General features: G+C 46.1%; 1 protein-coding gene across 1 annotated transcript in view; it reads right to left on the bottom strand.

Annotated features, from left to right (window-relative positions):
* The window catches only part of ARFGEF3 (ARFGEF family member 3), a 149,565-nt gene that overhangs the window by 101,414 nt on the left and 24,070 nt on the right, over positions 1-24,081 (bottom strand). The window contains exons 3-4 of the mRNA XM_058307546.2: positions 11,497-11,578; positions 9,020-9,151 (exon numbers count right to left, since the gene is read on the bottom strand). Coding sequence (XP_058163529.1) covers positions 9,020-9,151; positions 11,497-11,578 — 214 coding nt within the window. The remainder of the gene's footprint in view (positions 1-9,019; positions 9,152-11,496; positions 11,579-24,081) is intronic.

Raw genomic sequence — 24,081 nt, 5'->3', positions numbered from 1 at the left:
AGGCTGTATAGATGCGGGCCACAGAGGGGAAAAAAGATTAAAAGAAGAAATACATAAAGAATGGTATTTCCAATGCTCTATCATAGTTTGGGTGTGTTCTTGGGTGTTCATTTTATTAATATACTACACATACTCTTTTTTTTAAATGAGTTTATATTTATCAACAGTAGTATCTGCATACATTTGAAGACATTAGTATTAAATGTATCTAATGGTATTCATTCAATTGTGGGTTTGATTTATCTGACCCTTTTCAGGACCTCCATGGATCTGAATGTTTTTTAAAATATTTTTTTATTACACACATATTCTTTTTAAACAACTTTAGTAAAAACAAAAGCTAGCACTGGCCTGGGCCATGCATGGCTCTAAAGCACTTCTTTTACATGAACTCATGTAAGACCCACTACAGCCTGAAAGGTCTTTACTGTTATTTTCACATTTTTCAGGTCAGAAAACCGAGGCACTGATAAATTAACTCCTCCCAGATCACCAGTCATTCTAGCTTCAGAAGCTGGGCTCTCACCACTCTGCTACCCCACAGTTCTTGGGAAATACAATAAAGAAGAAAAAGTAAAAAGGACTCTAATGACAAGAGTCTAGTGGCGGAGCCCCATGACAGTCACATGGTGCCATCTGCCCACTCCTTTGGCACACCCTTGGCCCTTGAAGGTTCCTCAGTGAAGGCCAAAGGACTGTGAGAGACTCCTAGTCCCTCACCACGTTTCATTTTTTCTCAGAAGCTATGCGATTCTGACCTTGCACTTCACTCAAATCCTAGGTCTGGAGAATTTTCCTGTCTCCACCTATACTTTGCATCCAAAGATCACGTCAATTCCTAGTCCTGCTTCCAAGCCTTCACAGAAAAACATAAGTGGCTGAAAAATCAATTCTGCTACAACAACTGTGTAAGGCCAGCCGAGGACCTAAACGACCGTAAGCCCAACTGCCTGAGAGGAGGAGGATTTGATGACGTGTGACGTTACTTCCATCCTCCAATGACCTTTCCTGGTTCTGAACTCCCGCAGATCATTAGGCATAATCACGATTTAATTTGGGTTTGCTGTTTATCCTGCTGGGCCCCTGAGAAACACTAGGCCCCCTTCCCCTCGCCATTAGCCACTAACTAAGTCAACAAGCAATTAGGATGCCACGAGCCAGATGCTCCGCTAGGCATCCAAGGGGCAAAAACGACGGTCATAACAGATCCTTGCTGGCACTTACTAACGGGTGACATTTCCCAGTCCTGCCCACGTTGAGCTTGGCATAGCTCGTGGAGAGATTACAGCGTGTGGTTTCCTGATTGGCCGCTGTAGGCAGTCCCTGTGCCCTAACCTGGGTCCTCTCAGAATGCAGCCCCGCCCCCGGAGGAAAGTGCTGGAAAAGAACCGGAGGTGGAGGAGGGGAGGGTGTGCCGGCCTCGGGCTGAGGGAGTGGGGAACCGGCCAGGCTAGGAATCCCGTAGCAGAAGCCCTGCAGCAGCTGCTGTTCTTCTCACTCCTGCCCCAAAGGAAGGCTTCCAGCCCTCAGGGCCTCAGAACTCAGCTCTGGCCATTGCGCAATTCACAGGAAGTGCCATGGCGGGGGCGCAGGTGTGCTGGCTGGGAGAGGGTGGGCAGAGTGGGCCTCAGGTGAGGGAACAAACTCCAAGAAATGAGCATCTCTGGAAATGTGCTCTGGCCAATAATGGCCTGCATTGAGGTGAAGGAAAAATACTCTTCTCCCTAGCGAAAGCCGCCAAGAACCCTAAGCCATAGAGCCAGCCTTTCTGTCCTCTGCAATCCCTCTTCCACTACTTACTTCCTGCTTAGGCTTCGGCTCTGACTTTCAATGCCCCTTCTCCAGAAGGGCCTTCTCTGTCCTCAAGCCTACTTCACAAACATATTCGAATGTCACTGCTCTTAGGAACAGTGGGACTTCAAAAAAAAGTCACAGATCCCCCATCTAGTTAATTAACACAAATTAGGAATAGATGAATTTAGAGTATGAAAATCTCTTCACCTCAAAATGTAACACATACACTATAGGCAGGAAAATCACATTTCTAGGTTTTCAACTTTCTCATGCATTTTGTCATCTGTCCAATGCAGTCATGCCAAAGGGAAAGAAGCATTTAGGGGAGAAAAACTCAACTGTTAGAATTTTCTCAGTGTGGGCACAAATTGGCAAATGACTGTCTTCAGTGTATCTTAGCAGCAGGAGGGAAGGGGACTCGGGGAAGCCAGAACTTCACTTTTCAGACACCCCTGCCTTAACCACACAAATGCCAGCTCAACCTGCAACAATGGCACCTTGGGGACCCTGAGGAATTTTTCATCAACTGTTGCATTTTTCCTTAATGTTAGAGATGGTGCAAATCTTCCAGTGAGTCTCGGCAACTGAGGGTTACAAAAGCATTTCTTTCAGTGTGAGCAGGGTAGTGTAGCCACTTCACCCACCAACTTGATGCATGGTCTACCTGCACTGCAATCTAGAAGACCACATTCCCAGACTTAATAACATTAAAATGAATCACTTGGGAAAAAAATAAAAGTGGAGTGGGTTAGCTCAGTGGTTGAGTGCCTGCTTTACACAAACAAGGTCCTAGGTTCAATCCCTGGTACCTCCCTAACAAAAACAAAAAACTAATCACTTGGCTAAATTGCCCAAATTCGAGACTTTGCCATTAGCACATTCACTGCTCAGAGGGATTTAAAAATGGCCCTTCTATTTGGCCTGTTCCTTAGTTCCAGAACAAGGCAAAGTCTGCTGGATGGTCCACAGTTCAAAAGGCTCTGCCCTTCGCGTAGAATTCCTAAGTTCTACGCGGAAACCTGAAGCTTAGGTCTACTGGCCCTCCTGGCCCACGAGTCACTCACCTTTGGGTATTTTGTAGACTTCTGCCAGGATTTTTTAGAAAATATAAACGCTCTTCAACAGTGAATGCCACTCTGCCCCTTCCTCCAACTCTGTCACACACACCACAGATCCATGAGTGGGTTTGGCTGGAAAGAGGCCCTCTTTGAACCCAGCTCATGGGACTATGGGAGGCTACTGATGTCATGGCAGGCCATGGGAAACACTCAGGCTTCTCAGCGGTGCCACGCTTGACCCCTGTTAGCCTGCACTGTGGATGGAGTCGTGTCCCCCACAGTGACATGTTCAAGCCCAAACTCCTGGGCTGGTGGGTGTGAACACATTTGAAAACAGGATCTTCGAGATCTTATTAAGGTGAGGCCAAACTCAATCAGGGTGGCCCTCAATCCAATATGGCTGTTGTCCTTATGAGCAGAGGAGAGTGGACAAGGGAAGGAGTAGGAGACAAGGAGACAGGGCAGGTGATAGAGGCAGGGACCAACTGCCAGCAAGCCTTGGCCAGAACATGAACACCTGGAGAGAGTGTGGCCTCTGGGTACCTTGATTCTTTTGCCTATGAATCTCCAAAAAAGAGTCGGGAGGTCATCAGAGGGGTCGTCCTTACGCATGCCTCAGCAGAGTCCCAGAGACACCTAAAGTAGATACAACCCCAGGTATTGGTTCTTCTGAGGGCTACTGAGACCCACAGGTTCTAAGGTCATGGCAGATGGAGTTCAGGGCAATGTCAGTTGTCCCTACTTTGGAGTTTGTGTTCCTGAGTGTGATAGAGTTGGACTCAGATGTGATCTTTGTTCACAAGCCTCTCCTGTCATTTTTACTGTACTTGTGGTTGGTGCTGGGGTTTAATGTATACTCAGGGGACCTGAATCTCTGGTCTGTCCATATGACAGCCAGGCCCTGAGCCTCAGCAGGGTTGAAACTTCTACCCTCTAGTTTATTGGACTTAACCCAGCCAGCTAACAGGGAGGTGAAGAAGGTCAACTACTACAACAGGGAGCCAAGAGTGCCTACAACTCCAAGCAGGAGAGTTGCATCCATCAACCCTATGGGATCTAAGCCCCCTCTCAATATAGAGGTGGAGTGGACATCACCATCTCAGGGTCCACAGGATGGAGGAATAGAGTATGAATTAGAGTGGGCTTACTGATATTCTACTATGGAACTATTGTGATTAGTAATGGAAGAAAAGGTAGCATTGATGTGGAGAAAGTGGCCACGGTAGGGAGTGAGAAAAAGAGATGTGATGTGGGCACATTTTCAGGACTTGGAGTTGTCCTGGGTGGTATTGCAGGGACAGTTACTGGACATTGTATGTCCTCCCATGGCCCACTGGGTGGACTGGGGGAGAGTGTAAACTATAATGTAGACCACTGACCATGAGGTGCAGCAGTGCTCAGAGATGTGTTCACCAAGTACAATGAATGTCCCATGATGATGGAGGAGGTGGTTGTTATGGGAGGAGTGGGGTGAGGGGGGTGGGGAGGTATATGGGACCTCATATTTTTTTAATGTAACATTAAAAAAAAATAAAGACAGAAAAAAAAATTTTCCTGTTGTTTAAGCTGCCAGTCTGGGGTATTTGTTGTAGCAGTCCTGGCAAAAAAACACAGCCTGCAACTTAACTTTTCTGTTCAATGATGTATAGAATGGGAGAATCGTAATGACTACCAGCTCTGGGTATTTCAGAGTAAACTGAGAAGGCAAAGCAAGCCACTGTTCAAGACAGGCTTCGGCCTAGGCTGAACTACAGCTCAAAATCTGTTCCTGCCTTTTCACTAGACGTGAGTGCATGAATGTAATATATGCCTGATGCATAATATATGTTACGTAATCAGCCCCATCTGTCATTTCTACTTAGAAAACTGGAAAGCACTCCACATTTCCATTATTCATTTCTATCATACAAAGATGCACACATAAGGAAAAGTCCAGTAACACCACAGCCATCGATGCTTTCTTCATACCCAGTAATTACTACTCTTCCTTTTCCACAAAGCTGGCCCATCAGCCCCAGACACGACGTTGACGCATCTGCCGGGCTCCCAGAGGCAGAGCCAGCTGTCAGGGCTCTCAGCCTTTGCCTGAAGACTCAGCCAGCTGTATCCATTACACCTCATGACAAGTTATTAGGGAGAAAGAGGAAACAGTTCTGTTGACCCCAGCGAGGGATGGCACTCATTTCAGATGCCACTCCCATGAGTCCTCCCCAGCACTGATGCAGATCTTCAGAAAATGGAAGCAAAACAGACAAGCATTCCTCCTACATACTAAGTACCTCCTGCCGACTCCTAATCCATTTCAAACATAATCTGTCTTCAGAGAAGCCTTCTTTCTGATTCTCTCCAGTTCCAGGCTTTCTTTGCTCAAGCTATAAAATTTTAATTTGCATTCCATAGTCATTTTAATAAATCAGGTTGCCTTTTATCCCTCCCGCTTTCAGATGGTAAACTCCTGTAGAGCAGTTCCTCGACAAAGTAATTGACCTCATTCCCATTTAATTTTTCAGACGTAAGCACCAGTGATTTTTAAACCCTCCAACTGGAAGTCTAGGACCGTCTCTCTAAATTACAACACTACCATTGGAATCTTGGGTTTTAGTTTTTAGCTAGCCTCTGTTTAACTTTGGGAAAATCACTGCAAGAGGAAACCTTATTATTTTCTCTCCAGGACTTTCATACACTTTGCTACTTATTCTTAACAATGCGATACGTCTCGTTCCTCGTGTTTATAAACACTGGCGGACAGCAATATGCGAGTCAAATACATGATAAAGCTTTTTAGAAAAATAGCACCTAGGGATTTGTTATAGAAATATACTATGCCTTGGTTGGACAGACAGACATAAAAAGCATGTGGTCTGAAGCATTTTCTCCCCTATGATAGGATTCCTAGACCAACAACTGAAAATACCTTCCACAACTAAAACATTTTTTGACCTACAAAATATTTACATAAAGTAACTGGAGGATTTTTATAGGAAATATCTAGTTTAGTAATATGTTATCAGAGCAAGCTATGTAGAACCACCAAGAATAACTTAACATCCTATTTGTATGTAATAGGAATCCAGTTTTTCCTCCAAGGACTCATCCATTTTATCTTTTTTATGGAATTTTTGGGAGAATAGGTGATGAAAGCATTTTAATTTAGTAATGAAGTCAGCAAAACAAAGACTTTAAGAGTTTTTACTTGGGTCATTGCAAGTACTTTAGAATTATAAGATGAATGGGTGTGGCCTTTTGAACATAATTAAAAGTTGCTGTAGAAATTCTTATGCATAGAAAAAAGGTACAAAACTTGTTATTTCTAAGCCAGTAATTCTATTATTTGAAGGAGTATTTTCAAACTCAGAAATAGGAAATGATAACCTGTGCATTCTCACAATCAACCCACCATCTCCCAAATGTTATGATACTAGTAGTAATTCCACACTAAATCATAGCTCTTTTTTTAAAAAGATTTATTTTTTATTTATTATTTGCCCCATCACCCCCCACTGTCTGCTCTCTGTGTCCATTTGTGTGTTCTTTTGTGTCTGCTTATATTTTCGTTAGGAGGTTCTGGGAATTGATCCTGGGACCTTCTGGTGTGGGAAAGAGGCAATTACTCTCTTGCACCACCTCAACTCCCTATTCTGCTGTATTTTCTTATTTTCTCTCCTCTGTCTTTTGTTGCTTCATCTTGCTGTGCCAGCTCTCAGCATCGGCCGGCACTCCTGTGCAGGGCGGCTTTCCCATGCTGGGTGGCATTCCCATGCAGGGGGGCACTCTGCACAAGGTGGAATTCCAGCACAGGCTGGCACTGCTGTGGGCCAGCTTGCCATGTAGGCCAGCTTCCCTCACCAGGAGGCCCTGGGCATCGAACCCTGGACCTCCTATACAGTAGACGGGAGCCCAATTGTTTGAGCCACATCCATTTCCCAATCACAGCTCTTTGTTAATGTTCTAGCTGCTTGGCCAGAAATGTTTGTCCAAAGTAAAAGTACACTAAAAAAATTAGCTTAAGGTTAGGATTGTTGTAAATTTATTTATCTGTTCCCAATTTCAATGTTTAGAGGCTTAAAAATAATAGCAAATACCGAATCTCTGTTTTTTTAAAAAATATATTTGGATATCTAATTATGAAGAATGACAACCTTGATTATTGTTTTCTCTTTTCCTGAAAATGTCTGATTTTCTTCCCAGACACCAACTCAAAGTACTGTCATCCCTTAGTAATCACTGCAAGGCTCACTAAGATAGACCTTCTGCTAGTTCTGCAAGAGTTAACATGTGCTATCCCCCAGCCTCAGCAAAGCTGGCACGCTGGGCTGGAACTGGAAAGCAAGGGACACTCTCCAAAACAGGCATGTGCAGGTGTGGCCATCCCCTTGAAACATTCTGGTCCTTCACAGCTCCTAGACAAAGAGGCACTTTCTCATTTTAATTTTTAATACAAATCCCATATTCCACCAAAAGCTGTATTCTTGAGAGAATTTCCAGAATACTAAGAAATCTGTGAGGCACATCTCTTAGTATGGCACCACAGCTTACCCTCCAGGATTTGGAGACCTAAGAGTAGAAGAAAATTCAGCAGGCTTGGAAATCCCAAAAGCGCTAACGTGGCAGCTGGCCATGCCGCTCTCTCAAAAAGTGCATGGGGTAGAAAAACACATCTACAGGAAATATCTCCTTTAGGCATGCTCTTTGGTTGCTATGAATTCACTGTTGCCAAACATATGTCTGAGGATAGGTGGAACGTAGGTTCCAGAACCAGAGAGCCTTCCTGATGATCAGTCAGCCAGGGTTCTCAACCTCAACTGTACAGAGGATTTTTCAGACACAAGTGACAAACTCCGAGTGCCACAGCCCACCCACAGAGATGCTGATTTGGCAGCGGTGGTGGCGGTGATGGTGGTTGAGGTGGCAGCAGTGGCAGTGGCAGTGCTTGAGGTGGCAGCAGTGGCAGCAGTGGTGGTACCTGCAGCAGCGACAGCCAAGGATTCTAAAGCACCGGCTCTGTGCCAGGCGCTGTGCTAAGTTCCTCACCTGTATCACCTTGCTTAATCTGACAGCAGCCTACTGGGCAAGTACTACTGTTTGCCCATTTCACAGATGAGGAACCCAGGGCACAGATGACCACGGAGTGTGTCCCAGGATGTCTTGCGAGGAAGCGGAGGGCTGGGGCCTCCCCACCGGGCAGGCTGGCTTGCGAGGCCGAGCTCCTTGGTTCCTCACTCTCCTGCCCACCGGCTGGCCGAGGGGAGGCTCGGGCACTGAGGACGTGGCACGGGAGTGAGGGCGACCCACGGCGGGATGCTGATGGCCGAGGGGAGGCTTGGGAGCTGAGGACGCGGCACGGGAGTGAGGGCCACCCACGGCAGGATGCTGATGAAGTCCTGGTCTTGTCTTTTCCTGGAATCCCTGAGACTCAGAGGGTCGAGTCTGTTACCCAAGACAAAATGAGTCTGGTGCTTTTCCAGGGAGAAACCAGCCATTCAACTCCAACTCGTGCTCCTTGGGGCTGGCTAGCTGCCACCCCTGCGTTCCCGTGACTCTGGGCAGAGCTCCATCCTGTCCTGTCCCCGCTCACCATCACTCACGGGCAGGACGTGCTCCAGCCAGCGCCGGGGGCTCCCAACCAGGGCAGTCTCCAGGGAGGGGAGACGGAGAAGGGAGGGACAGAGGCCATCCCCAAAGGGAGGTGAGGACTAGAACGAGGGAGAGGAGGGCCCCATAATTTGATGAAGGACAAAAGCAGGTGCGACTCTGGTATGCCCCTGGCACTGGCACCCTTCCCAAGACCCACTGGCCTCTGACCTGGGCACACGGCAAAGTACCGTCAGGTCCTTCTTTGGGTTGTTGAAACACACCGTGGGCCGACTGCCCCAAGTCTACCCTGAGCGGAACTGCTCCCTGCCTTCTCTTAATAGTTGTAAACGCGTCTCCCAACAACATTTGATCCGAGGGTCAGGCCACAGAAGCTTACAGATTTATTGAAATTGGACCTTTTTCCTCCTTGCCCTTTCTGCTCAACAGTCAAGGTCATTTTCTGGGAACAGAAGCGAGTGGTGCAGGCACATATCCCAGCTGCAAGGCGTGCCAGCAGGACAGAAGGCTGGGGAGGCGGGGATGGGGTTTGCTCCCGCCCCAATGAGACCGCGGGGGGGCCCTGTCACACCCACCTTCATCACCTCCACCTGCAGGTCCTCGTGCAGGGTTGGTGTCACCCTCACCGCGTGCAGGATCTGGTTGAGCAGCTGCTTCTCCTCAGAGTCCGTTGCTACGGATACAAACCTCTCCTCTGACAGAAGCTTCTGTAAAGAGGCAAAGGCGGTGGTCACAGGAGGCTTCCCTGCAACCGTCATCTGCTTATCGTAATAGGTACTGATGACCGTTTTCCGCAGACCGTTAGGAAAATGTGCGCGCTGTGTTCCATTAAAAAGGAAAACGCATCGGGTTTCCGTCCAATGGTTTATGGCCAAGATCCATTTTCCTGGTACTAGCTAATTCCCTTTCACCTTTTATCAGGCAAAATTCTAACGTGTCCGCCACGGAGGTGATCTGGGGGTGTGGATGGAGGACGAGCGTGCCAGGGGGGTGCCAGCCCGCCACAGCCGGCCCAGCATTGACCCGGGAGGGAAGGGAAGGACGTGTCAGTGATGCACTCACTTCTCAGAAACCTGCCCTTTTGCTTCCTGACGTGAGTCACCATCTCTCCAGGAGACAGTCACGAAGTCACCGAGCTTCATGTACGTCCTCATCAGAAAGTGAGCCCCCCAGAAACCCATGCAAGAAGACATTCCACCTCACGAGGCCACCCTGAGAATCCCTCACACCACACAGGGCAGCCCATCTCCACTTGAGGACAGCTCAAATTCTCCCTCACTTTGTACCCCAATCCGCCTGTCTCCAACTCCCCCGAAGCCACCCAGAATAAGCGCCTAAAGTCTGAAGCCAGCTATCAAGGGCACCAGCGTCTTTTCTTCTACAGACTCAACCTCCTCAGGCTCCTTCTAATACTCTCGGCATGGTGTGGTTTTCACACGCGTGGCCCCCAGGGCGGGCATGGCATGTCCAGGGTCGTCTGACACTAAGGAGTAACGTGTGGCTTTAATCGCATCCTGGAGCAAGTTAGCGTTTCTGGCTCATCCTCTTCTGACCCCCGTGAATCCCCACCTTCTCACTCACTAAAGGCTGCAACAAGCTGCCTCCCCGTTCTGTCCTGGAGATACAATTTCTGAGACACAGTATGGGACTTTATATTTATCCCATTTTAATTTCTTCTTGCCTGATTTAGCTTCAAGTTGCAGCTTGAGAAGAACTTTTGGAATTTTGATTCATCAAACACAATGATGCTGTCTTTTAGCTTTAAAGGGAAACTCTGGAAAACAAGTATTTCAAACCTTCTCACTCAAGACTCCCTGATGTTTTCTCTATATTCTTCAAAGGAGATTTTTCGGTATCCTATAGTGCACCCAGGCCAGCCCAGAGTCACAATTCCATGCAAATCTGTTTTTACTTAGGGTGATAAAAGCTGGGAAGCCCCAGGAAAATGTCTGAAGTTCACAGGAGTTTGCAGAGATGGTCAAAGGAAGGCTCAGAGCCCACCGAGCCAAGAAAGAGACCAGGATTAAGCAAGCTCTTGAAAACACAGTACTGCAATTTAAAATGTTCCAGAGGTTTAAACACAAACAAATAACTAAATGGAAAATCTGTCACAATACTAGGGGAAAAAGGAACATAAGTGGAAGATCAAAACAAGCTCTCATTCGTTATTATGGATGGCCCCATACCTTAGAGAAAAGCAAAAGGTTTTAAAACATCAATGACAATGTACTGAATTTCAAATGTTGTTGCATATTAAAATATACCCTATCCACTTCCAATCCACTGGGGAAAAGAGTAATTATTTTCTCACTCATATGTGTCAACTCTTAAAAGGTGTTAAAGGACCTCTCTGACCTTAAAGAGCAAACTACAAAATACTGCATACTGATATGAAAAGGCAGCTGGCAAATGCCACCCACTCACCCAGAGGCACACTTTAACTTCACAGTGCTGGTCTCTTAGAAACCAAATAACTTTAAAAGTTAATGGATTTATATAGCCATCACTTTTTCACTGTTGAAATTAGACTGATTATATCTGGAGTAAAACACAAATGAGCAAATACTCAGAGAAGAAGATGCGTTCTACCCATCTGAATATTTTTTATTAGATCAAATGTGTTTTTTCCACCCAATCTTGCTAAGGAAGAAAAATAGATTAATCCATCCACTACCCTACCTGTAGAATTAAAAAAAATCTTTCCAGTTTCCTTTCAATGTTGAACATATACAAGAATTGAATTGGCATGATCTTGGGTTCCCTTTTTTGGGATCCCTTTACTCCCCTAAAAGTTGAATGCCACAAAACGTGCTACAGATCTTTCTCCACGAATCAGTGTGTGACTACAAAGCCTTGAAAAGACAATGCAGTACACAGAGAAATTCTGAGGACTAGAAGAAAATCCTGTTGTCCTCTAGGGTTCTTGCCTGATCGTCAAGTTTCTGTTTGAGTCTTTCACCAGCTAGTATTTAAAATATGAGTGATTTGCTCTTTCAATATCGAAGGTGCCTGACGATTTCTGTTGCCCCGCTACACTCGGCGAAAACCATACCTGCATCCCTGCCAAGGCGAGCTGGGCCAGCTTCATGCTCCTGGATTCCAACGCCAGCTGGAGAGGCAGCAGGCACTTCTCCCTGCCAGACACATCAGTGAGGGCAGCAGGTTAGTTCAGCCCGGCTGGTAGACAAGTGATACAAGCCTGCCCAACGCAGCCGACACACACGCAAAAAATTGCATCTGGGGTAATGAAAATGCACACGGACTTAAAGTCAAAACAGCAAAAAAGGTGTGCAGAAATGACAGCAGCCTATCAGCAGCCTGCTACTTGGAGCGGCTACAGAAAAGCAAACACTGGGCTCTCATGGAATTGCTTGGTGCACGGTGGGAGCCCGTGAGCAACTTCACGCTGGTTGAACTTTGCTGTCCCCCGTCTGGGGTTGAACAACTCTGGGAAGCCCCATTGGCACGATTATGATTTAGCCTCCATCAAGAGGCAGATCTGAACTTTGTGGCAGGTGCTCATTAAACATGTTTTCAAGACCGAAATGCAAACGAGCCATCAACACCCTTGGCTGATGAAACATTACCTAGGGGCACAGGAGAGACAAAAAAATTTTTTTAATTAATGGAGAGCCACTTGGAACTTTTAAAGTTTTTTTTAAAAAAGGCTCTAAAGTATGTTAGGAACTAAACCAAATGAGTTACGAAGACAAAAATATCTCTCTGTATAGCATGGGCTCTAAATAATTAAAAAGACCAAGAATTTTAATCAACCCATTATTTCCCCACAGAGTCATAACAGCACAACAAATGAAAAGTTACTTAATATAACCAGGATCCCACCCTCTACTTCAACCAGAACAGCCCCATTTTCATCTCTTTTATATTTTCGGCGTACGCTGAGAAATCCGAAAGCCACGGGTAGAAGATAGGGTTTCGTCTTGGGAGAATAAAGGTCTCTGTTGTTCGGAGCATGAAATGGGAAGTTAATTACGGCTCTGATTCCTTCCAGCCCAGCCTGCAACCCCGCTGCTTTCCCAGGAATCCTGCACGGGCAGCTCCATAAGGGATGACGTGAGAGATGCGCAGACACGCCGCAGTGTCGGCCGCCAAGACGCCGCTGGAAGCCCCTCAGCCGTCCTCGTGTGCTCGCCTCTCCCCTCTCCTGCCCACCTTGCAGCACCCACTTCGCCTGACAACTGATAGACACCGCGGCCACTTCTCACGAGGTCCCGCCTCTTGCAGATGGACGAATTACCGGCCCCCGTTACTCCAGGTGGGTGGCCCTCCCTTCAACATCAGTTTGTCGCAGTTGCAAGGCAAACACTGTCGTGCAGTCAATGAGAGCAGGAAGAGCTGGTTTTTCCAATTTTTGTTCCTTTTGGTCAATTAATGGGTTTCAAAGCTTGGGGAAATTAATCAGGAGGGTAGAAGTAGATTGAGAAGTAGGAAAAACGAACAGATGGAGGATTTACAGGAGGACTACAGAACTTGATCTGTACAGCTGGAGTGGCTGCGGGCTGATTGTGGACAAGCACAACACACGACCCAGCAGAGTACCTTCCTGGAAACGCCCACCCTGCTGGGCCTCTGGACGTGGCGTGGTGCACACACAGAAACGACTGCCAGCAGGAGTACTGGCCCCGGAGGGTCTCCTCCGCTCTTTCACCTGCTTACACATCCACGGGATCTATAATGCGGACCTGAGCCAGGTGGCCGACAGGTGCCGGGACCGCCGGCTGGCTCCACAATCCAGGGGCCATCGTGGAATGGCTCCCCGTGCCAGCCACGGCCATGGGCAGGACTGGACGGCAGAGCTGGCGAGCTCGTTTCAGCTGAGAGGGAAATCACACGGAGCAGGGTTGAAATCCTGACCAGCAACCACTCAGATCATCCTCCTTTGAGCCTTCAGAGGCCACAGCAGGGAGAGAGGGGCAGACCCAAACCAATATTCAATTACACTACGTGATTGCTTTTTATGCACAGATGTACAAACTCACTCCTGCCTAATTAAAGACAGTGACCCAGCACTCACGTCCTGACATGGCACTGCTTCTTAAAAAAGCATAATTAGCCATGCTACATATGCATGAGGCGGTGACTTGTGTCTGGTCATGCCAAGGAGACGGAGTCGATTTCCTTCACTGCATCACCATGGCGCACAGACCAGCTTCCTTGGGCTGTACGGTAACAACAGACAAAGGGAAATTAAAATAGTGAATCGGGGAAGTCAGGATTTAGCAATAACTACCTTTCAATATGGACACACATGTCAATCAAGCAAAATCAAATATATTCCTGAATGTTCACCCGATTCCTCTTTGATGCTTTGGGTAGGAGGGCATACCAGGATGCCTTCTCTTTCTAAGATCTGCTTGTGCCCTACAGTTCTAGGATTGTACGAGCTAAGCCACCTATCAAGTAACTCTCTGAATTGCTCCAGAACTTCGTCTGTAAAGCTGGAGCAGCTGGGATGACTGTGGACAAGCACAACACATGATCCAGGAGGTCACCTTCCTGAAAATGCCCGTCCCATTGAGCCTCAGGACGTGGCATGGCGCACACACAGGAATGACTGCCAGCGGCAGTACTGGCCCTGTGCGCCACTGTTCAGGGACATCTGGGGTTTCCCCTTCTACTTGGAGGCGGTAACACATAATGCAGCTATGAGCACCGCCGCACGTGCCTTTTTTTTTTAAGATTTATTTATTTTACTTTTTATTTTTCTTTATTTATCCTCCACTCCGCCAGATGATTCCCTCATCTGTCTGCTCATCGTTTGCTTGGCTTCTCCAGGAGGCACGGGGGCACAAACCCTGGACCTCCCACGGAAGAGGTCAGTCCGCACGCGTCTTTTGGTGGACACGTGCACACCGTCCTATCGGGTGTGTGTCTGGGGGTGAAACTGCTGGTCCTGGAGGAGGCACGTGCAGAGGCGTTCCAGTTGCTCCGCTATCTCCCCAAGACTTTTTTGGTCAGTCATTTTTCATTGTATCCATGTTGGTGGGTAGGCTATGATTTTTTAAAATGCATTTCGACCTTGTCTTTCCTGGGCAAAGTTTTCTGTCCATTGGTGAGGCCGAGAAGTCTCTGGCCTCCCAGTAAGGAAAGTGCTAAAGACAGACACGCATCCTCCCCTTGCAGGCAAGAGCAGAGAGAGGGCTGTATTTATAGAAGGGGGTGGTAGCGATTCCGGCTTTTGTCATGGCTTTTAGGGACAGTCCAGGTTATTGATCACCTCTAACAAATGGCGGGTGAATAAGAAGCCACAGACACACTCTAGAAGTCTAGAAAAAGGAAAAAGGAAAGGAAACTCACATTTATTGCATATTTACCTTAGAGGCCCCCAATTACTATACCCACATTTTGTCCCCATATGCCCACCCCGCTTGGCAGCGGTGCCTCGTGGTGACAGCACTTCCCATCCGATGGGGAGCAGGGTCAAGCACATAGCACAGGGCTGGGCTAAGGGCAGGGGGGCCAGCGCGCCCCACTTTACCAGCCCCTGCTGGTTTTGGTTGGAATCACTGGTTGGTTCGTATCACTACTTCATTTAATCCACCGCTCTGAAGATAGGGGTTGAATTGTCAACAAAACCGAAACTAAGAGAGGTCAAGGGACTTGTGCAAGGCCATGGGCTGGTGATAGGGCTGTGATTTAAATGCAGACCATCCGTTTTCAAAACCTACATCTTCCACCTTCGGCACACTGCCGTGCCAGCAGGCGGCTGCCCACCGACTGTGGCACATGACACACTCCCCTAAAAATAGCGCCCCAAATGCCCTCGGACACGCCAGGTGAATGATCCGCTTTGAGTGGTCACTCACGAAACAAGGAGTCACACTGGTGGCCGGTGTGTGGCTACGGGAAGCTGCAGGCTGTTTGGCTGAGTGGAAAGAAAGTGGCTTTGGGGCCAGCTGCTGCGGTCAGCCACAGCCAGCACGTTTCCTAGCTCATTCAAGGAAAGTCTTTTCACCCCCCTCTTGTGCACTTGGGATGTTTTTATTCCACATTTATGAATACAGGTGCTTTAAACAGTTTATACCAACACTGACGGATTTTCTTTGATTAAGCTTCTGCCTGAGCCAATTCCATTGAGCCTACTGGAATTAAATAGGTTTCTTCATTGATTTTCTTTACAGTGCAGTTAAAATGTTTCCATGTTGTTTCTATTTTCATCTATTTTAATGACGTTATTTAATGACATCATCAGCATTAGTCCTTTTCTTTGAACATTTCACAACAAAGAACATTTCCCCCTTCAGGAACTGTTCTAGGCTCCGGGGCTACACAACAAGCTCCGGCATAAAATAGCTGCAGTTCAGAAAGGGTTGAATCATGGCAGATTTATTTATATGATTCAATCTGTTAAAAAGAATCCTAAACAATATACTATGGCTATGCTCATGTTTTACCTCAGGATGTAAACTTTTACTATCTCTTATTCTATTGTAAGAGGCATACGTGCACATAAAAAATTCCAAACAGTACCAAGAGCTCCACAGCAATGACAATCAAGAGAGCACTCAGCAAGGGAAGTGTTGCTGAATGTTTGCAGTGGGTATTTGCAGATAGTGGCATGAGGGAATTATGCCTGTCATTTAAAAAAAAAATACTATCCATTTGTACCCATTTTTACATAATAACTCTAGCATATACTTGCACAATCAAAAGAAAATATTTTTTACAGCCACAAAGCACGTGGCTCCTTGCAAAAATGTGTAATATAGTGTTTTCTCCTTCTGCTCACCTCAGAGAGGTGAGTGAATTGGCCTGTATCCAGCAAAAATATGGAACTCATTTTTTTCTGATTCTTTATAGCAATTACACCTGTTGCTCTTGTCTATAAATGAAACCTCCACTTAAACCCTGGGAATTCAAATGCTAATAGAAACAAATGCTAATGGATTTGTTTCTTTTAGCAAAGGACAACTGCAGGCAATTTAGCCACGCTCATTATAACAATAAATGCACATGTTCTTTGGATTCCTCCATCAGGAAATTCTACTTGGAGAAATTTATCCTATTAATTTACTCACAGATGCATGCAAGGACATGTAAATATGGATATTCCTGGAGCAGAACTTTTTTATAGCAGAAGATGAGATGGAATGTAAAAGTATACCACTAGAAACCGGCTAAATAAAACACAGTAATAGTATCAAGAATTAATAATGGGTGTTCTATATGCTCAGATTACAACATGTGCCAGGATAGACTGTAACAGGTAAAACCAAATTCAGCACTGCTTGTGTGGTTTGCATCTCTGTTTGCCCCTCCACCATAGCTTACATGCAGATAAATACTTGACTATATCTAAATAGTTTCTAAAATGACGTATGAGACTTTGACTGTTTGCTTCTTATGACCAGCACCAGGGTGGAAGGGACACTTCTGAAAATGTACTCTTTTATGGTATGTGCATTTTTGAAACCAAATGGATGTATTTCTTTCTCATTATGTTTTTTTTTCAGTAGCTCTTTTTAAAAAACAAAACACCATTTGAAAAAAAATCCGGGGGGCGGGGAAGGATAGCAGAGGGATGCTACTTTCCCAGCGACTGCGGAATGTGGTGGGGGAGCTGGCCACGTCACCTGGGCAGTTCTCTGTCACCCGCTATTTCTCCAGCTTCTATTTCTGCCTCTCTCGGCCCATCAGCCTCATTTTCTCCTGCACCCAAGGTTTTCTCTAAACAGTGAAAAAACAGGGCCACCGGACGGCACAGGTACATACATTCCAGTTTGTTGACGTGAGGGGAAAGAGCACTGTTCTCTCCAGGGCCAGCACAGAAACGGCAGGAGAGACCTCCGAGCGGTCACGGTGGCCACAGGGACGCAGCACTAGGATGGACCCTTGAAGCCACGGTCCAGCCCGGAGGAGGGGCCGGGGAGTCTCCCCCAGAGAGGAGAGGGAGGAGAGGGGAGGGCGGACATGAGTAACAGCCCCCCATACACCCTGACGGAAGCTTATCAACCATCTTCAAATTATAAATGCTTCTGAGCTTTTTATTTTAAAGATTTTATTTCTCCTCCCCCCTTCCCCCCCCCCCCCCCCCCGTTATCTGCTCTCTGTGTTCTTCTGTGTCTGCCTGCACCCTCAGTGGCACTAGGAAACTGCCTCTCTCTTTTTTTGTTGTGTCATCTTGCCATGTCAGCTCTCCATGTGTGGGGCATGGCCCTCCTTGCACACATCAGCACTGCACGTGGGCCAGCGCAGCACACGGGTCAGGAGGCCCTGGGGATTGAATCCTGGACCCTCCATATGACAGGCGGATGCTCTATCAGTTGAGCCACGTCCACTTCCTTGCTTCTTAGCTTTGATACTTGCTATTTAACGTGTCTGATTTAAAATTTAATATGTCTAACTTAAAAAATCAATTGCCAAAGAACAGAAAGCAAAATAAAAATATTACATTACTGTGATAGGTCACTGGGCTTCTCTTTTTCATCCTATCTTTGTAAATTTATCATCAGATATTCTTGCACAATTTGACGATATAAAAACTATATGTCAGGAAGACAGTTCATAAGGAAGAGTAAATTTCTATCCATTTAGAAAAAATTAAAGAAGGATTGTGGCTTCGGATTTTCACCTGCAAGCTAGGATTATCGATATTAATACTTCTCCCATAAGACATGAATTCCACATAATCAGGAGAAAAAGCATTAAAGTTTTTTATTTACGGGGGTGGAGATATGAATTCCATAATACCCATAAGGGAGGTTTTTCTGGAATCCATTTATTCTACAAATACTGAGCATCTGTTAAGTGTGGAGCAATGCAGCTGGCACTGAGTGTAGGACAAGGGGAAAGAAGACAATTTTCCCATCCTAGACCCAGGCAGGTGCAACTTTGCTTCCGAGTTATCAAGGTTGAACACTGAGAAGGGCTCCCATGGGTGCCAGGCGCAGGCCGGCCGAGTCCGTGCAGATGAGCCAGCAGGTGAGAAAGCAGAAGCAAGTGGCTTTGTCTTGGACCCACCTGGGCCTCGTCCTTTGGCCTGAGTTTCTGTCACTTTCCTCTGCTGGGTTCCTGGCTGACATTGTGGAGAGAAGCCGCTCACGGACGCCTTCCTGCAGCGTGCCAGGCAGTCGTCTCGTTTAATCCAGCAGCCCCAGGAGGGGGGCAGTGCTGGCACAACAAGGGACCTTGGGGAAGAGAGGCTCATCCACGCCTGGAGCCCGATGCAGGCTCCACGCCAAGGCGAGATCTCCGTGGGGCCACCCGACACTCTTGAGCCAACGTCTGAGGACAGGTGAGGTCTCCTACGGGTGGCACCGGCCAAGGGCCTTCGTGACAAGATGCCCTCCTTCCTGGCCAGATCAGCCAGCCTCTCCTCACACACCCTCCTCGCCCATGGGTCACCTTGGCCCCTGACACTTCCGCTGGACAGTGCTCCAGCAACGAGCTTCACAGCAGCTCATGCGGCTGCCTCCCAGGGCACAGGGAAAGCCTGGGCGCCACAGGGCTTTCGTGAAAAGCCATTCAGCAATGTAGGTCAAGAGCCTGAACAATATTCAATTCTGACACAACTTAGAACAAAGCCCAGGATTTCCTCTTCCAGACATCTAGGGAAATCGTCAAAGATATGGCAAAGTTCTATATGGCAGGATTTTTCCTGAAATTTCATTTATAATGTAAATACGGTTAAGTAAATTATGGCATACCCATAGAACAGAATATGTCATAATTTGAAGTGTTCTGAAAAGTTTTTTATTAACAGGAAAATGCTCTTAAAATGTAAAGCAAAACTTGAGAACATAAAGTAGAATATATACCATGATCCCACTTTTAAATAAAAACTTACCTATGCCTACGGAATGGGGGGAGGAGGGAGAGAGAGAAGCTGGGTAGAAATTCTCCAAAACACCTCCACGACATCTCTGCCTTTTGGGATTATGGATGGTTTTGGTTATTTATATATTTCTCTTTTTAAAAATTTTCAACAATAAAGTATATTACCATTAGAAGAGGTAAAACTGGTAGCTTGCCTAGCCTACATCTGCATAAACACACTCTCCCTTTCCTTCAAAGCTTTGTGCCTGGCACCCTGCATGGCTTGTGTTTCTGGTAAAGGCTTCCATCCAACCCTCTTCAACTGCCCTGTGCTACCTGCATCTCTTGGTTACCTCAAGTCAGTGTCCCTTCCCTTCCCATTGTACCCAAAACTGGGCCATCAGCCTGGAATAGTTTCCCTTTCCTCTAAAAAAAACCTCTGTACCACCTTTCAAACCCTGAATTCCTTCTTCTCCCTAAAACCTTCTGAACCGAAAGTAGGTTTGCCTATGATCCTCAAATGCCCACACCTTGGTCCTAAATATAATTTAAAGCCAGTAGACTTAATTCAGTTTGCGTCTTTCTTTGAGGTGCCCTCGGGGCTTCAGGCTGAGGCATGACCATCCTAAGGGCATGCAGCATGCCCGCCGGCACTGCCCAGGGCTCCCCAGCGCAGAAGCACCTGCATTTTGTAATGAATGGTTTTTCACGGGGAAGGCGTTCTACCTGGCCATTCACGGGCAAGGTCCCTCCCCGAACCCCAGCCCTCTGCCAAGCAACAGCAAGTAGAAACAAACAACCACCATCCATTTTCCAACAAAATGCTCAAATCTTAGGAAGAAGAGAAAATTAGCTGAGCAATACCGTGACCCTTTTTCTTAACCGTACACTTTTTGCTACGTTGATAGCTTGATGCAAATGTAAAGCTTCTTCTTGAAAGATGGCAACACTACAGCATAAATATCATTCAGAAACGTCTACTTAGCCAAAGACAGATAACTTAAAAAAAAAAAAGTGATCACCCTGAGAAAAAATTGATTTTCCTATGTTCTAGTCAGGACTCACTGCCCTTTTAAAATTCACAAATTATACTCACCTACATTTATAATAACTTCTTATAAGTTACATGGCATGACAGCAAAGTGATAGGTCTAAATGTAAAGTACCATTTTCTATGGAATAGAAATTCTCAGTTATGGCATCAAAATGCCTTATCAGAGCAGTCCATTACCTGATCAACACTACTGACAGAACTAAAATTGGTATTCTGAAATGGCCAGAAATCCATTTGGGAGAAGTGCTTAAGATTGTTAGCAATAAATAGATGCTTTATTTCTTTATTTCCTTAATAAATATTTATTTAACCCACTTTAGGTCCAGGCACTGCATATCGTGATGAATAAGATACAATTTCCTGGCACTTGCAGTCTAGGGGAAGTAACAGGCAAGGGATAATAAATAAACATAAGTACAAGGCAATAAGCACTTGAATCAAGGCATACACAACCAGCTGTAAATGAACAATGGGGTGGGGGCGTCCTGTCTAGAAAAGTGGAAGTGTCTTCAGAGACAAGGTGTAATGATGAAGTTCATATACCAACATGGCCAGGTTATGTGTCCAGTTGTTTGGTCAAGTGATTGTTACCTTGGGGATATTTTGTGGGCATAAATCATCAGTAAGTTGACTACATCTATAGCTGATAACATCTACAATCAGCTGAGGAGACTGCCTTCAACAATGAGAGCTGTCTCTTCTAATCAGTTGAAGGCTGAAGTGATGATTTCAGTAGTCAGGAAAGAGAATTTCCATCTCTACCGAAAACCAGCTTCTGGGAATTCTTAGAAAACCTTTGTCAGAGTTCCCAGCTTGCAGCCTGCTCTACGGAATTTGGACTTGCCCATCCCCCCCAATGACATGAGCCAATTCCTATAAAATATCATAATATTTACATTATGCATATACATATACATACACATGTCTCCTGTTGATTTCCCTGGAGAACCCTGAATAAGGCTCAAGGTGATATTCATTTGGCCTGAAAATGGAGGGGACAGAACAGGCCTTGGTCAGCCAGATGGAGAGGGGGGAATGACAGTCCTAGTTGACGTTGTGAATACAAAGGCACAGAAATGATTCACAGAACAGCCAAGAGTCCCATTGTGAGCAGTCATGGTATAAAGATAGATGAGAAATGAGATTCAAAAAGTAGATTTGAGCCAGGTTTTGAAGGGTCTTACATGCCATGCCAGGAAGCCTGGTCCATAGCCAGGTGAAAATAAGGAGTGATGAAAGATTTTTAACTAAGAGATTAATGTGATCTGGGAAATCTTCTAGGAAGTACAACTCTGCCTACGATGGAGAGAATAGATAGAAAGTGAAAAAAAAAATTGGTGTCAAACTAATCTGGGTTAAAATTCAAGCTTAGCCAAATTACAAACTATGCACTATAAATATTTAACCTCTTCAGCCCTCACTTCATCTGAAAACAATGGGACTAATATTATCTACCACAAGAAGTGTTATGATGATTAGATAAGAAGCTGCATTGGCCAAATTCCTAATTGACTGCCAGGGCCATTCTAACATTTACAACACCCTTGAAGGCCCCTGAACAATTGCCTTCTCTTTCTGTTCCCGGTTCCATCATGCCCCATAAAGAAGATTCATGTGCACAGGTGTGGACACCCCAGCCTGCAAGGCCTTTCAGTTCACAACCCCTGTAGAGAGCCCTCAGATCTATAGAGCACACCTCTGTGGGGCCACCTGAACTCTTCGGGCAGGCCAAAGCTGGGAAGAGTCCCATGTGCAGTTTCTGCAATGAGGTGTTGTATGGTCTGGGCAGGGAAATCTGAGGTCCTGAGTAGGAAAGCGTGGCCTGAGGGAGCAGGACAGATTCTGGGAAGAGCATTCCCTCAGCCCTGAGGACGGCCCAGAACTGAGGCTGGTACCAATAGCACGTAGCACACTGAACATACTCAATAAATGGTTGTTGTCACGGTGTGTTTCACTGACACCACTGTCTTGTTATTACAGTTTTGTTGTTGTCATTACTAACCAGAGACAGGAAATCATTCAGCTTTAAATCATTAAATTTAGTTTAAGATGGAAGGGTAGAGGAAGGGACTCCATCTGCTATAAGGGTCCAGAGTTGATGCAAGAATGATGCAGTCAGGAATGGAAAGGAGGAAACAAAATCTAGAGAGAGCATAGAAGAAGAACAGAGAGGAGTTCCTGGGAAAACAGTTTTAAGCAAGTCAGTAGGGAAGATAATAACTATGTTTTTGTGTATTTTGAGGTTGTAGTACCTTTGGGCATCCAAGTGCTGGCAGGTGGATGATTGAAAATAGTGGTCTGGAGCTCAGGAAAAGCTTTCAAGTTATCAATCTAAAAGTGGTAGTTGAAGCCCTGGAAGCAGAAGAAACTTCTAAGGAAAAGTACAAGATGCAAAACAGAAGCACAGAGCTCTAAGAAAGGCCTTCAGCCAGTGAATGGGGAGAAGAAGGTAAGTCAGAGGAGGAACAGCTGGAGGGGGGTGTGATGTACAGGAAGGTGCTAGGAAGCAGGCTGGCTTTCAATGATGTGTCCACTTAATATAAATACCCCTTGCTATCTAGTGCCCACTCTCTGCAAGGCACTGTGACTTAGCATACACTGTCTCATTTAATTTAACACAACATTAAAAGATAGCTAATGACATACATTTTATTAATGAGCTAATAGGCTCAGAGACAGTAACTTGTCCCATGTCACCTGACTACTGTAGGCTTTAGACCCCTTTAGAAGTTTAGCCCTACTGTCACAAGTTAGGAAGACCTAGGAATAATACTTTGCCACTCTCTAGAAAAGGAAGTATGAAAAAGAAGAGGAGCAACTGAGCCCAGCCATCCCAGCAGGCTCTGGGCTAGGAACTTTCTCATTATGTTGTCTCAGAACTCTCATGAGCCCTGGGGAGGCATGCTAATCGTGTCCATTTCACAGCACAAGACGAATCGTGTACCCATGGACAGAGCTGGTAAGTGGGTGAGCCCGGAGGCAAATGTAAGGACCGAATGAAACAAACAGTACAGTACCTCCTTTCCACAGCTGTGTGTTCTCTCTCCACCTTGGGGGGACAAAAGCTACTGGGCAATGGGGAAAGTACGCAACATGGAAATAAGCACCGGTGTTCCTGGAAATTAGCCAGAGTAAAGAACCATGTCAATCTTCCAGCTGTCCAGTGTTCTCCCGGGAACCACCCAGCACCCGACAGCCAGTCTAATAATCCCCGCATCTCTCAGGACAAGCACAGTCAAGGACTGTTTCAGTCTGGACGGCACATGCAGATATAAACTGTGCAGGTCCGTAAGGCCCTAGGAAATAGACAATCTGTCCCAGTTGTTCTTTTATTTACTTTTTATCTACAGATTTTAAATTATTAAGTTTAGCCTAAGATGTAAAAGCTGAGCATCAAGCTAGTATGAAGACATGGAAAGGTCAAGGCCATCGCCTTGAAATTTCATCCCTGGTGCAGAGACAGACCGCACCATCCAGAGCTCACAGGCGCTCGGCAGTATTTTCCAGCCTCGGTTTTACACATCCACCCGTCCTTTCAAATGCCTTCCTCCTTCATGCTCCTGTTGGGCCCGATAAGCATTTCCAGAGGTCCTCCTGGCAGGACTTGTGTGTCTCCCCATTCCCGTGACCAAGGAAATGGGGTTCCTTCTACGGGGGGCTAGGCATGTCCTTGAGTAACTATCAAATGTCCTTCACTCATGGTCAGCTGGTAATGAACCTCGATACATCAACTAAATGGACTATTAATGGTCCTTAACATGTTTCCAAAGAACCCTTAATGACATTGGGAAAATGTTTTGAAATAGT

Source organism: Dasypus novemcinctus, chromosome 11, assembly GCF_030445035.2.
Source record: "Dasypus novemcinctus isolate mDasNov1 chromosome 11, mDasNov1.1.hap2, whole genome shotgun sequence".
Lineage (NCBI taxonomy): Eukaryota > Metazoa > Chordata > Mammalia > Cingulata > Dasypodidae > Dasypus > Dasypus novemcinctus.
The sequence above is the reverse complement of the archived record's forward strand: the minus strand, read 5'-3'. Positions and strand labels throughout refer to the sequence as shown.